Source organism: Ictalurus furcatus, chromosome 7, assembly GCF_023375685.1.
Source record: "Ictalurus furcatus strain D&B chromosome 7, Billie_1.0, whole genome shotgun sequence".
In the NCBI taxonomy this organism is placed as follows: Eukaryota; Metazoa; Chordata; class Actinopteri; order Siluriformes; family Ictaluridae; genus Ictalurus; species Ictalurus furcatus.
In genome coordinates, this window is record NC_071261.1 from 20,028,518 (window position 1) to 20,040,588 (window position 12,071).

At 40.3% G+C, this 12,071-nt stretch overlaps 1 protein-coding gene across 1 annotated transcript; it reads right to left on the minus strand.

Annotated features, from left to right (window-relative positions):
* Positions 1-1,833: 1,833 nt before the first annotated feature.
* Positions 1,834-11,368, minus strand: htra3b (HtrA serine peptidase 3b). The gene is made up of 9 exons (XM_053629217.1): positions 10,467-11,368; positions 6,814-6,913; positions 5,997-6,219; positions 4,526-4,720; positions 4,409-4,441; positions 4,157-4,271; positions 3,996-4,053; positions 3,226-3,321; positions 1,834-2,601 (listed from the first exon to the last, which is right to left on the minus strand). The coding sequence occupies exons 1-9, from the start codon at positions 10,873-10,875 to the stop codon at positions 2,433-2,435; spliced, it is 1,398 nt and encodes a 465-aa protein (XP_053485192.1). The 5' UTR covers positions 10,876-11,368; the 3' UTR covers positions 1,834-2,432.
* Between the last annotated feature and the right edge of the window lie 703 nt (positions 11,369-12,071).

Sequence of the window (12,071 nt, forward strand, 5' to 3'; positions counted from 1 at the left end):
AGTTAGCCATCATCCTAACCAAGACCATGTCTCCTCTTTCAAAACTCTCTCCAACCGCACCATTCCAAATGCATACACAAATTGTAGGTTGGTCTGCAAATTGCAGTCATAGATAAGTCAGGCTTCTAGATTCTAAGCCAAGTTAAACAGTATAGTAGAAGAAGAAGGTTAATGGGAGTGTCTGAATCGTGTGTTCAGTATCCGGTGCACTATAAATAGTCCCTTGACCATGTTTAATGATAAAGTTGATAAAGTTCTTCACTTTTCCATGGTTTTGTAAGGCATCTGAAATGGTTGAAGCTGACGTAGGCAAAAACTGCAGTGGAGTTAGTATGAGTATGTTATTATGAGTATATTAGTATGGCCTATTTGAAGTCAGTGATCTTGAGCAATATGTATTTTTGAGATTTTCACTTCTGCAGCTAAAAATGTACTCCCTGTCATTTTCTAGGAAAAACACCTGGAAAATGAGTAAAAGAATCAAATGTCCTGGAAATATTTGTGAGCTACTGGAAAATGTAATGCCATCGAGACTGCATATTTCTGCCTTATTTTCTCCTCATCTGATATCACAGACATTCAGGCTACCGAAAAGTATTTATTTTACTTTTATTTCACCAGGAGAGTTTTAAGGCACTTAGGATTCAAATGGTTCTTTGATTGTTTTCATACAATCGTTTTCAATTCTACTTAGCTTATTCTAAACTAAAACTGTCATCACTTGACCGGCTACAGGGAGTGGAGGCCTGTACATTTCAACTCTAATCAGTGTTAATCAGTGTATTGTTGATTTTAATGGTAAGTTTGTCAGCGAACATGAGTATGATTGTCTCATCTGCATGGAACTGAAAATGTCCTGGAAAATAAATCATAAAAAATTATTTGTCTATAAATGGTTTGGCTTGCAGGACCCAAAGAAAGCCCACACTGACTAACAGTGGAGCGTGTTTGATGCAGTTGCTGGCATGGTGCAGCATGACGCATTTTTACCGTTCATCCATTCATCTTCAGTAACAGCACGTTTGCCTTCAATTGTTCTCCCCGTGCTTCAGGGGTTTCCTCCCCCAGTCCAAAGACATGCGTTGTAGGCTAATTGGCATCTCTAAATTGTCCGTAGTGTGTGAATGGGTGTATGAGTGTGTGTGTGTTATTGTGCCCTGCGATGAGTTGGAACCCTGTCTAGGTTGTTTCTTGCTTTCTGCTCCGAGTCCCCTGGGATAGGCTCCAGGCTCCCCACGCCCCTGTGTAGGATAAGTGGTACAGAAAATGGATAGATGGATCGAGCTAAGTTCATTAGAAAATATTGTGGACATGTACAAACAAAAATAATAACTGTGAGAGGGTGTGGGATTGGCCAGTATTTTTTGGGAGTGGGATTAATAAATGGTTCCATGTGGAATCATTTCATAGAGAGAATGTGTCTCAAAGATTGATTTAGAGAGGAATACAAAATAAAGTCTAAAGGATAAAGAAGATTTTCCCATTCACATAGGAGCATAAAATATGTCTGCATTTTCCAAGAACATTTGAAATTGTGCATGTTCCATCATTATGTTACAAATGACATTTCCATGCTTAGTGTAGCAACGTTGGAAATTTAATCGAATTATTCCTCATTAACTAAATTTCAAGTTCCGCTTGAATCTGCCAGATACACCACCTGGCTAATACAGGAAGGGGAAAGTAATACATTATAAATGTACACTTTACAGGTATGGAGGTGAAGCCTGTGTTCGTAGCCTTCTAAGCCTGTGTAATAGCCTCCAATATTATTATGAAATAAATACAAGGAGAACCAAACTGGATTGTTCATGGCCAAAAGGGGTGACATGATAATCAGAAATTCTGCCTTTATTGGTATGAACCAGCAGACACAGTTGTAAACATTTTGACTCAAACAAAGATGAAATTTGCTTACAGTCATTACAAAAGTAGATATCAAACATCAAAAGACAGTTATAAAGTGAACAGCAATAGGATGTGTTGATCACATTTTATACAACAACATGCTAATGCATAGCATATTTGACATTTTTCCCAGTTTATTTTAATCGTGCTGTCTTGACACACATTAAAATGCAAAGATGGCATACTGGCCATCTACATGTGTGTACTCTGCTTCACCCTGGCCTGTGGAATAGTCTCAGGCACAAATCTAGCTGCTTTTCAATATCACCAGCATTGTCTTTAAAAAGCAATACAGTACTATACATTTCCTTATCCACCATAAATGAAATAATACTAGACTTTTCATCTCCATCCATATATATGTACAGTATTTTGGTGACAAAACACAGTAAGGAAAATCCTACTCGGCTGTGATTTTGGGGTTCAGGCTTTGGCTGTTATTGTCTGTGGATGCCAGCGTGCCATCCGTGTTCCCCTGTTTGTCCCTGCATTACCAGAGCAAGGTGGTAAGGTGCATAAATTTGTCACTGCATGATAACATCAGGCTCGATGTTGAACAGCAGATCATCATTGCCTCTGCGGACTTCCAGCAGCAGAGCTGTGTCCTCCATCAATGCCTCCTTCAGCTCACCGGTGCTGGTTAACGGCCGGCCGTTCAGCTTTACGATGATGTCGCCATCCTTTATACCCCCTCTAGAGTTGAAGACACAAAAGTTATTGCAGCACTTATTTTGGTCAGATTTAACAAAGCACTTCTCAGTAAATGCACCTAGTGTTTAACAAGAGCTACCACAATCTATGAGGCTCTTCAGTCAACATGATATAACTGCATTGTGGTCCTTTACTTATTATCTCCATTCATTTATGAAACAGAAACTTTATACCTTACATTACAGCAGTATTAAAAACCATCTTAATCTGTCAGAATGAGTTTGCTCTGTTTTCTTCTATATTCTGTTTTTATGGGCTCCCAAAAGTTCAAAACATATCAACAAATCAGAAAACTAAAGGGTTATTAACATTACATGCTTTTTGCTGATTAGCATGCATTAGTTTGAGAGACCGTGGAAAATGGAGAGCTGGAGAATGTTTACAGTATTAAGAAATATAAGCCTAAATGAATTTCTAATTATTTAACTAATGCTTTTTTTTTATTTTTTATGTGTGCCATTAATATGAGTACGCAAATGCTGAAAACCAATAAAGGATGTCTGGTTATTCAGAAGACAGAATTCCTCCTCACCATAATAAAGTGTAAAAGTGTATAATAAAGTAACTTCACATCAAATAAGCAGCATGTGGTCGGTTGATAATTACTTTTGAGCAGGAGAGTGAGGAACCACCTCATGGACATAGATTCCACTGGTAACATCAGGGAAGTCTGGGTTCTGCTGCTTGAGCTCCTCTACAAGACTACAGAAAGCACAAGGACATGCTGAACATACCAAAAGCACTCAAAAACATGTGGGTATCTGAGAGGATACTGAACAGTTTAATGTAGAATAATGCGATGTTTGTCACTGTTATTAGTGTGCGGGTTTTTTGCCGATCCAAAACTCTTAAAAGTCACTATAATACAAATACACTATATGGCCAAAAGTATAGTATGTGAATACCTGACCATCACAAGCAGATGTTTCTGCCGAACATAACTTTCCAAAAGCATGGGCAGTAACATGGAATTAGTCCCCCCTTTGCTGCTATAACAGTATCCACTCCTCTGGGAGTTTTTTTTCCACAGAGAGATTTTGGAATGTGGCTGTGGGGATTTGAGTTCATTCAGCCACAAAAGCATTAGTGAGGTTGGTCATGATACTGGACAAAAAGGCCTGGTGCACAGTCGATGTTCCAGTTCATTCCAAAGGTATTCAGTGGGGTTGTCATGCTGGGGTTGTCATCTTTGGGCCTCTTAGATCCAGTGTTTAATTCCATCTTAATGCTACAGTATACAGAGACATTCTATACAATTGCATGCTTCCAATTTTGTGGGAACAGTTTGGGGAAGTCCCACATGTGGGTGTAATGGTCATGTGTCCAAATACTTTTGGCCATATCGTATATAAATCAAAGATATGAAAGGCACTCACGCTTCAGTAATAGTGAGCATGCGAATCCCAATGAAACGCTTCTTTACTGATCTCACTTCTGAAAGAATGAAGCACAAAAATGCTAATGATTATTTATTAATCATAAACCAGCACAAATTAGGACCCAAAATATGTGGATACACATATAAATATTGATGTACCTTTGCCTTGCTTCCCCATGGAGTCGTTGAGGAAGAGGGTTATTCTGTCTGAAGGAATGGCGAAGGAGATCCCCGCTGCTACCTTTAGGGTGTTGATTCCAATCACCTCTCCATCCTAATAATACATTAAGATCAACATAGAGGTTCGAATAGTAGCATAACATTGAACAATCTCATTCTATTTAAAAAAATTTGTCTAGAATAAACACTTATTTAGTATTTAATGTGCTTGTATGTATATTGAAGGCTTACCAGGTTGACAAGTGGGCCACCTGAATTCCCATACTAAAGAAAAAGACACAATTTTTGTTTAGTTTAATTTAAATAAACATGAGATCAAATACTCAAATCCAATGTCAATTGTCTCACATTTATGATCGCATCAGTCTGGATGTAATCCATGTCTGAGTCCCGGATTCCCAGTTCTTTGCCATCTCTTTGAGCCGTGCTGACGATTCCTGTGGTCACCGTGTTCTGCAAAGCAAACGGACTCCCAATAGCAACCACAAACTCCCCAGGCCTCAAGTCTGCTGAGTGTCCCAGCAACAAGACAGACAGTTTTTTCTGAGCAGTGTCAAAGAAGAAAGAGCACACGAGAGAGAAAGACAGAGACAGTGGTTAAACTATTGCTATGTTTATTGCAATGGGATATTCTGTAGTCTCGTAAACAAAAAATGAAATTTGAAACACAAAGTTTCACTCTACATGTAGTCAAGCTGCCAAAACTTGCTTGGTGTCTGAGGTTTCCTTGCTTAGTTTTGTATCAGATCTATGAGGCTGATGTGCCAACAAGCAAGTCTTCAGTTCATGTCTAAATTATCACACCTTATCATACTGTTATCTATAAATATAGACAAAAGTACACTGCATGACTAAATACAGTGGTAGCAGCCAACTTACAGTTTGGTATCACTCCACGTAAGCATCAGACCCGGGCAACAGACGTTAGAAGGCTTAGATGTAGCTTTGCACTGATTTCAATGATAATATTTTTCCAATTTGTATATTATTTTAAATTAAGAGTGCAGGGAAGGCCCAGGAACCATTGAACAGATATCTCATAGCTGGCTTGGGACGGTCTGAGGATCTCCCAGAAGGAGCTACAGTCTGCGGCTGAGGACAGAGAAGTATCAACTGCCACCGTGACCGTCACCAGGAAAAGCCAAAGAGAATGAATGAATGAATGACTTATTCTGCTATCTTTTTACACTGTTAATGTACAGTACAAACGGTGGTACTTATCCAATCAATGTCTTATGCATGCAGATGTGCTTAATGCTGAACTGAAAGCTATAAACTTCCTTCCCTTCCCTCACTTGTTAGCTACATTAACTTTAATTACCTCAAGGAAACAATTTTCAGACACAAGATACTATATGTCTTAACTAATCATCCACCTTTGGGGTGAGGGGAAAATTGTTCCCCCACTGTCTTCCAATTTGCCCATTTGCCAATTCCCACCAACTAGGGTGAGCGCTAGGACACGCCGAGAGACATGAACACAGCCCATGGCATCTTTCCAAACTGCTGCCCATGCTCTCACACACTTGGAGGAAAGCACTATCTGCGCTTTTCCGCATGCATAAGCTCACAGACATCCAAGGCTAGTGTCACTGTGATTGACAGGGGAGAGAGAGAATGGCTAGAGAATTTTGCTCTCTTGAACTCCTGGCTACAGATGGACGTGACATTGTTGGGATTCTACTATTGTCTTGTATGTTGTACCAAATTCTTGAGACATGATATTTCCTTGAATAATAAAAGGTGACATCTTATCGAGGAAAACAGATTAAAAAGAATCGTTAAACCGATATCAATTCCTCTGTCATAGAGTATTCACCTGTGGGTTGATTTTGATGGTGGCAATGTCAGACTTTTTATCAATGTCTTTAATTGTAGCGTCGTGTATGTCTCCATCATGCATCTGCACTTTAAGCTGCTGATGTCCTGACACAGGTGTGGTGGTGGACACGACATGAGCATTTGTTACAATCAGCCCAGTCTCTGAAATCACAAAGCCTGAGCCGCTTGACAGTGGTACAGTCCGGCCAAACAGCGGGTGGCTACGGGGTAAAAGTCAATGTTATTAGTTTAATATACTATAGTTGGCACAGATTATATTATTGCACACATAAAACAGAAAATTGTTGTACAATTTTTATTTATCCAAGATGTAAAACTAACAAACTACAGTGAAAAAAAAACAGACTCGTACAGGCGCAAACTCAGTGGAAAAAACAGTGATTCATGATGTTAATGAGTCAGGATTTTGGTGAGTATAAACTGTCTGCCTGTTGACCATTCTGACTGTCTCAGGAGTCATAATATCTCAAGTGTTTGCACACCTTCAGCTCCATCATATTTCCACCTCTTCATAAAAAAAACCCCCAAACATTTAACAAAACAGCTACTGTAGATCCGACTGATTTCTGCTGAAAGTCTACATAAGATGGCCAAGCCTCCCGCATACACAAATACTTCTAAAGCCAGGAACACAACAACTACTTCATACATTTGAGGATCATTTAAAGCTCATTTTCTTTGTCTAGCATATAACCATCAACATACACTTTATTACTAAAATTCCATGCTTTTAACATGAGTGCATTTATTCAGAATAAATCAGGCTTGTACAGTAAATCAGATACAGAACTTACCTTAGAAAGAGTTCCACATGAACCACAGCTGGGGCGATCTTTTCCACCACATCAGCAATGAAGTTGAATTTATACCTCGGGCTGTTGGGGTGTGTGGGACCTATACTAGCAGGGAAGAATTTGTCATGTTACACAAAAGACACACACCACCGTGGCTGTTATAGAAGGCTGGAAGAAGTTTACTCATGCTGCTGACCTGAGAGCAGCTTTACTGTATATCAAAACAGGCAATGCTAGTCTGAAATCAACAGTCAGTGTAAACAGCTTTCCGGAACATTTTATAACCCTTAATGAGTAAGTTAATAAAATGGCAGTCATTAGCTAAACCTGGTAGTATTTATAGACAGAGGAGGTTATATTTACGGCAAGACCAGAGGGCAAAGTCGTGGTAAAGTATTTTTCAAGCACAGGAACTGCTTGTCTGTAATTGTATCAAAACTAGCAGGTGGTTTCAGTCCAATTCAGTAGTGTGTGTGTGTGTGTGTGTGTGTGTGTGTATGCATCTGTGTCCTGGGTGTGTAAAAGTACAGTAATTAGACAACATTATTTTCTGCACATAGACTGTCCCCAAGCTGACCGCTGTTTCCTGTGACCGCCTTGGCACACACACTCTAGCTCAGGGGTCTAGCAGCACACCCATCTTTATAACCTCAAAGCGAAACTCCAGGGCAATATGTCTAACGGTATAATGTTTACAGTACAAATTTACAACCACTTAATACTGTCTAACTGTAAGCTCTAACGCCTCCCCAGAGATTTACATTTCATGGGTTGTGCTTTTGCTTTGAATGCAGTGTATTTTGGTAACAGTTTCATTGCTCTGAAGGAAAAGAACAAGAGAAATGGAGCTTCAAACTGTGGCTAAAGTATCAATTTCAGATTGCTGATTAAAAAAAAAATTCATCATAACTACACAGTAAATCACATGCAGTTGTTTATCATTAATCACATCAAGCAACCTCCTTTAAGGCCACATTCCAAGCTAACTATATCACTTAGTCATGGCCTTAAGGGGAACTGCAGAGTTAAGATCTTTTAGGTCACAGTGGCCAAGTCAACCAACCGTATATTCCAATTCCAATTCCAATGTGTATCCTCTTTGAGGTTGCTCTATTAGAGACTGTATAAGATAATTATTATTATATTTTTTAAACCAAACCTTTGCACACTCAGCCATGCACTAGCTATTTACTGAGGGCTAAAAATTCCATAAGCTTTCCAAAATTATCTCTTCTGTCTCTCCAGTCTGATTTTCCAGTCTGGTTTGAGGCAAGACCATACATTAGTGGTCCAGCTGATGGCACATGCTTGGCTACCATGATGGAAGGGATGCATGGTAGTGGGATATTTGATACACCAATGTAAAATTCAGTGTTTATCCTTTAAGTTTCAGAGGATTAGTTGTACAGGAAATTATGACTGATGAATCTTTGGTATGTTTATAAGGAGATTAAACAGAAACGGTCACTCGGCATGCTCTTTGCAACTGTTTATCTTGGCTAATATTCACTTCCCCCTCTCCTGGATGGTCATATTAATGAAAGTTTTGAAAGTAAATGTGTTTATCTGTTTTCTTAACTCTTTTTTTACATCCTAATACTATCCCTAAACACACAAAGGATCGTGAACTTTCAGTCCTGTTACTAAAAGTACGTTTGATTTGAGGCTACTGTAGGATTGTTAATGTATGCATTGTTGCCAGATTTTGTCAGATAAACTCTTCTGTATATAGGGCAATATATAACCAGACTGGGGAAATTTTCCATTATTAGAAATGTTTGTTTTAAAACGTGGTTTATTCTCATATGTATGACAAAATTAGATTTCAGTCGGGAAGGATATGCCATATCTATTCAGACAGCCATCTTGCCATCTTTCTGTACTAATATGCAGTAATTGGTTTGTTTAGTGTTAAGATTTGACTCCTATTGCTGACCCAGCTCTCACACATAATTACAGAGATTGGCATCGGTCAGTAATCACAGAAGCTAATTCTGGTTAACAGCTCAGGCTGTCTTTCTTTGTGGATAAAACAGTGGCACTAGTTCATGCTCTTGACTGTTTCCTGTCAGTCTGCAGTTTAAGGGTTGTTCAGTAAATAGTTAAGGTTTGAACTCTGGTTCTAACTCTGGAGCTGGACAGAGATCAGGCCAAAAGTTCAACTTGCACTCAAATTCACCTGGAAATTCACATCTAGTCTGGAGAGTACAATGACCTTCTGTATTCTAACTGCCTCCTCATATGAGGACTCTACAGCTGCCACCTGTAAGGCAGGGTTAGTGTCGGAGTTATGTTGTTTTACATGTCCCTGGAGGCTATTCATTCAAGTGGTATGCTAGAAGGTTTTGTGTAAGGGAGTCAGAAAAGTCCTAAATTAAGGGAAAATATCTAGCAGCTAGACATAACAAGTACATTCATATTAATGTCTGAAGATATAGAAGGTACTAAATGCTTGGTGGTGATTTATGGACATGCTGGTATTGTGGGATCTGTAAGATGTCTCCCTTTAGGCTCTGAAGAACCAGATGGACTGGAGACAAACCCCAAGTCACTTTTTAAAAATCCAACTGAAAGATAACCACTTGTTGGCAGGGACATTTGGTAATTAAAATACATAGTGTGACTTATCATAATAATTGCCTTTGCAATCCTGGTTAGCACTTTTGCTTTGCACCTCCGGGGTTGGGGGTTCGATTCCTGCCTCCGCCCTGTGTGTTTCAGGAGTTTCCTCTGGGTACTCCGGTTTCCTACCAGTCCAAAGACATTTCTTGTAGGCTGATTGGCATATCCAAATTGTCCGTAGTATGTGAATGTGTGTGCAATTGTGCCCTGCAATGGGTTGGCACCCTGTCCAGGGTGTCCCACACCTTGTGCCTAGAGTTCCCCCATGACCCTGTGTAGGATAAGCACTATGGAAAATGGATGGATGGGTTTTAATCATTCCTGAGCATCTTTAATAATGTACCTAAATCCTGAACAATTCCACATCAGTGGTTCATTTGTTTTAATTAGTTGTCGGTCATCACAGCATGTAGCACTTGAACTTAAATTTAATTTTGACCATATTTTACAATTTGAGATAGTCCTTGCTGCAAAACGAAAAGTCCAGGAGGTGACGTTGGACCTACTCCAACTCCTCCTATAAACCTAACCCTGACCCTAACTACCAAGCCTAACCATTGAGATGCTGTACAACCTGCAACAACAAACACAGTCATCCTGACTGAAACAAGCTGAGCTGTCTCTGCCCCCTAGACGGTTGGTTCGACTCTTCCCAGGTAGCTGGATCAGGTCAAACTCGACCCCCTGGACTTTTGGTTCTGAAGCAAGGGGTACTTGTACAGGTTTGTCTGGGGGTCTGGCCACATGGGTGGCAAAGTGTTTCAGCTGCCACAAATCAACTATCTCTAATAGGTCTATGTCTGATGTGCAGTTCTTACAGGTATAATGAAATATATCTAGCTCATGTGATCAAATACCTTGAAGCCTAGAAACTATAGAGCAACTATAATATAAATACATGCAGTCATGTGCCATTCAACTTCCAATAATGAACGAATGCGAAAAAAGTACCTTTGTTCTAAACATTAGTGTGCTTCTTGGCTCTCTTTGCACACCTGGTACTGCTTACGCGTGACAGAGCGATAGCTTACCTCGGCCACTCTCGCACGGGCCCTTGTGCACAGAGCTCAATCCCGGCAGGCCTTGCTGCAGTGCTTTGCGGCTCGCGGCTTTTAGCTGGCACACGTTGGCGTACGTGTTGCCGTCGCTGGCGCACACTTTGGCTCCGTAGCGACACTGACACACGCCTTTAGAGAGCCGTTTCCCCGCCGGATGTTTGCACTCAAGCCCGTCTCCGCACGGCAGGTCATGCGCGCGGCCGCACGATTCTCCTTCGGCGCGCGCGCACACGAGACAGCAGCCACAGCGGTCCGGCACGTAACCGCTCGGGCAGCTCGGGCTCGGGCACGCGCTCACATCACAGCGTGCAGCACAGGTTTTGGACTTGGGCTCGGCACGGACGTAGAGCAAAATAACGGCAGACAATACAATCACTCGCATTGTCTGAGCTAATGAAGGAGGTAGGCAAGAAGAAAAGAACAAAAAGAAAACTACAGCAAAAAAAAAAAAAAAGGTTTAGACTGAGATCAGACTCTAATTGACAGCAGTCTCCATATGTGCCTCTTGTCTCCACAAGCACAAAAATGCCCTGCAAAAATGCAATAACGCGATGCCTCACCGAATAAGTGCACACTTTACTACATATTAATTAAAGCGTAAATAATAAGGGGAAAAAAAGCTCTTCCAAGTCCAGATTTCGGATTATCTGGTGTGCAGAGTAAACAGACGGTCCGGCCGGTCTGTCGGAAAGCTGGATTTCCTTAACTGAAGCTGTTTTTAATGGAGGCGGAGAAAGCAGGGTTTCTGAGCGCACAGCCCACTTTGCAAGCATATAAAGACCATGAGAGGGGTTGAAAAGTGCACACATAACCATGCAAAGTTTGTATGAGTGTTAGATAGTTGCAATCAAAAGAGAAGGTTTGAAGGCTGACCATGCACTTCTGAGAATTATTACAGTTAAAACCCCTTTCCATATTGTGCATTAAGCTCAGAGAATGAGATTCTATATATATATATATATATATATATATATATATATATATATATATATAGAGAGAGAGAGAGAGAGAGAGAGAGAGAGAGAGAGAGAGAGTTTTCACTTAGAAAACAACCTCCTTGTTCATGCTACAGCACAGGGTCACCTCCTTCTAGACGTGGACTAATATGTGGTTTTTAAAATAGAGAAATAAATAAATAAAAGCATGAGGAGGTCTTGCAGTGTTCTTGTACAGCTTGGTCTGTTCTGAAGAGGAGTTTATGGTCCATCTGAAGGCACATCTCAGGCCAGGCACATATGCAACACATCATGGTGTCTTTTTAACACATACACACTTGCAAGTATCAGAGTTTCAGCTTCTGGTGTTTGTTTTGACAGAGAAGAGCAGTTCAGGTCGAGTTGTGGGATCGCACCAGCCATGAAAATGTTTATTTGAAAGCGTAACATCAGTCATTTTCAGCACCTAAAGAAAACAGAGCATCTCTTTGTTTCCACTTGATTCCAGGAGTTAAACTTATGCAATATAACCCGGGTTTAAAAATAATGTCATTCTGCAGGACAACTTAGAATAGGTTTAATATGTTAATTACATGAATTATTACATACATTATATGAAGAGTTGAATGTCCATTTGTAGTGT

Coding starts and splice junctions, on each gene's coding strand:
- htra3b (XM_053629217.1), bottom strand. CDS start 10,875: ATGCGAGTGATTGTATTGTCTGCCGTTATTTTGCTCTACGTCCGTGCC. Junction 6,914..10,466: donor CCCGTGCGAGAGTGGCCGAG/GTAAGCTATCGC, acceptor CTGCTAGTATAG/GTCCCACACACCCCAACAGC. Junction 4,272..4,408: donor GTGGCCCACTTGTCAACCTG/GTAAGCCTTCAA, acceptor ATGTATTATTAG/GATGGAGAGGTGATTGGAAT.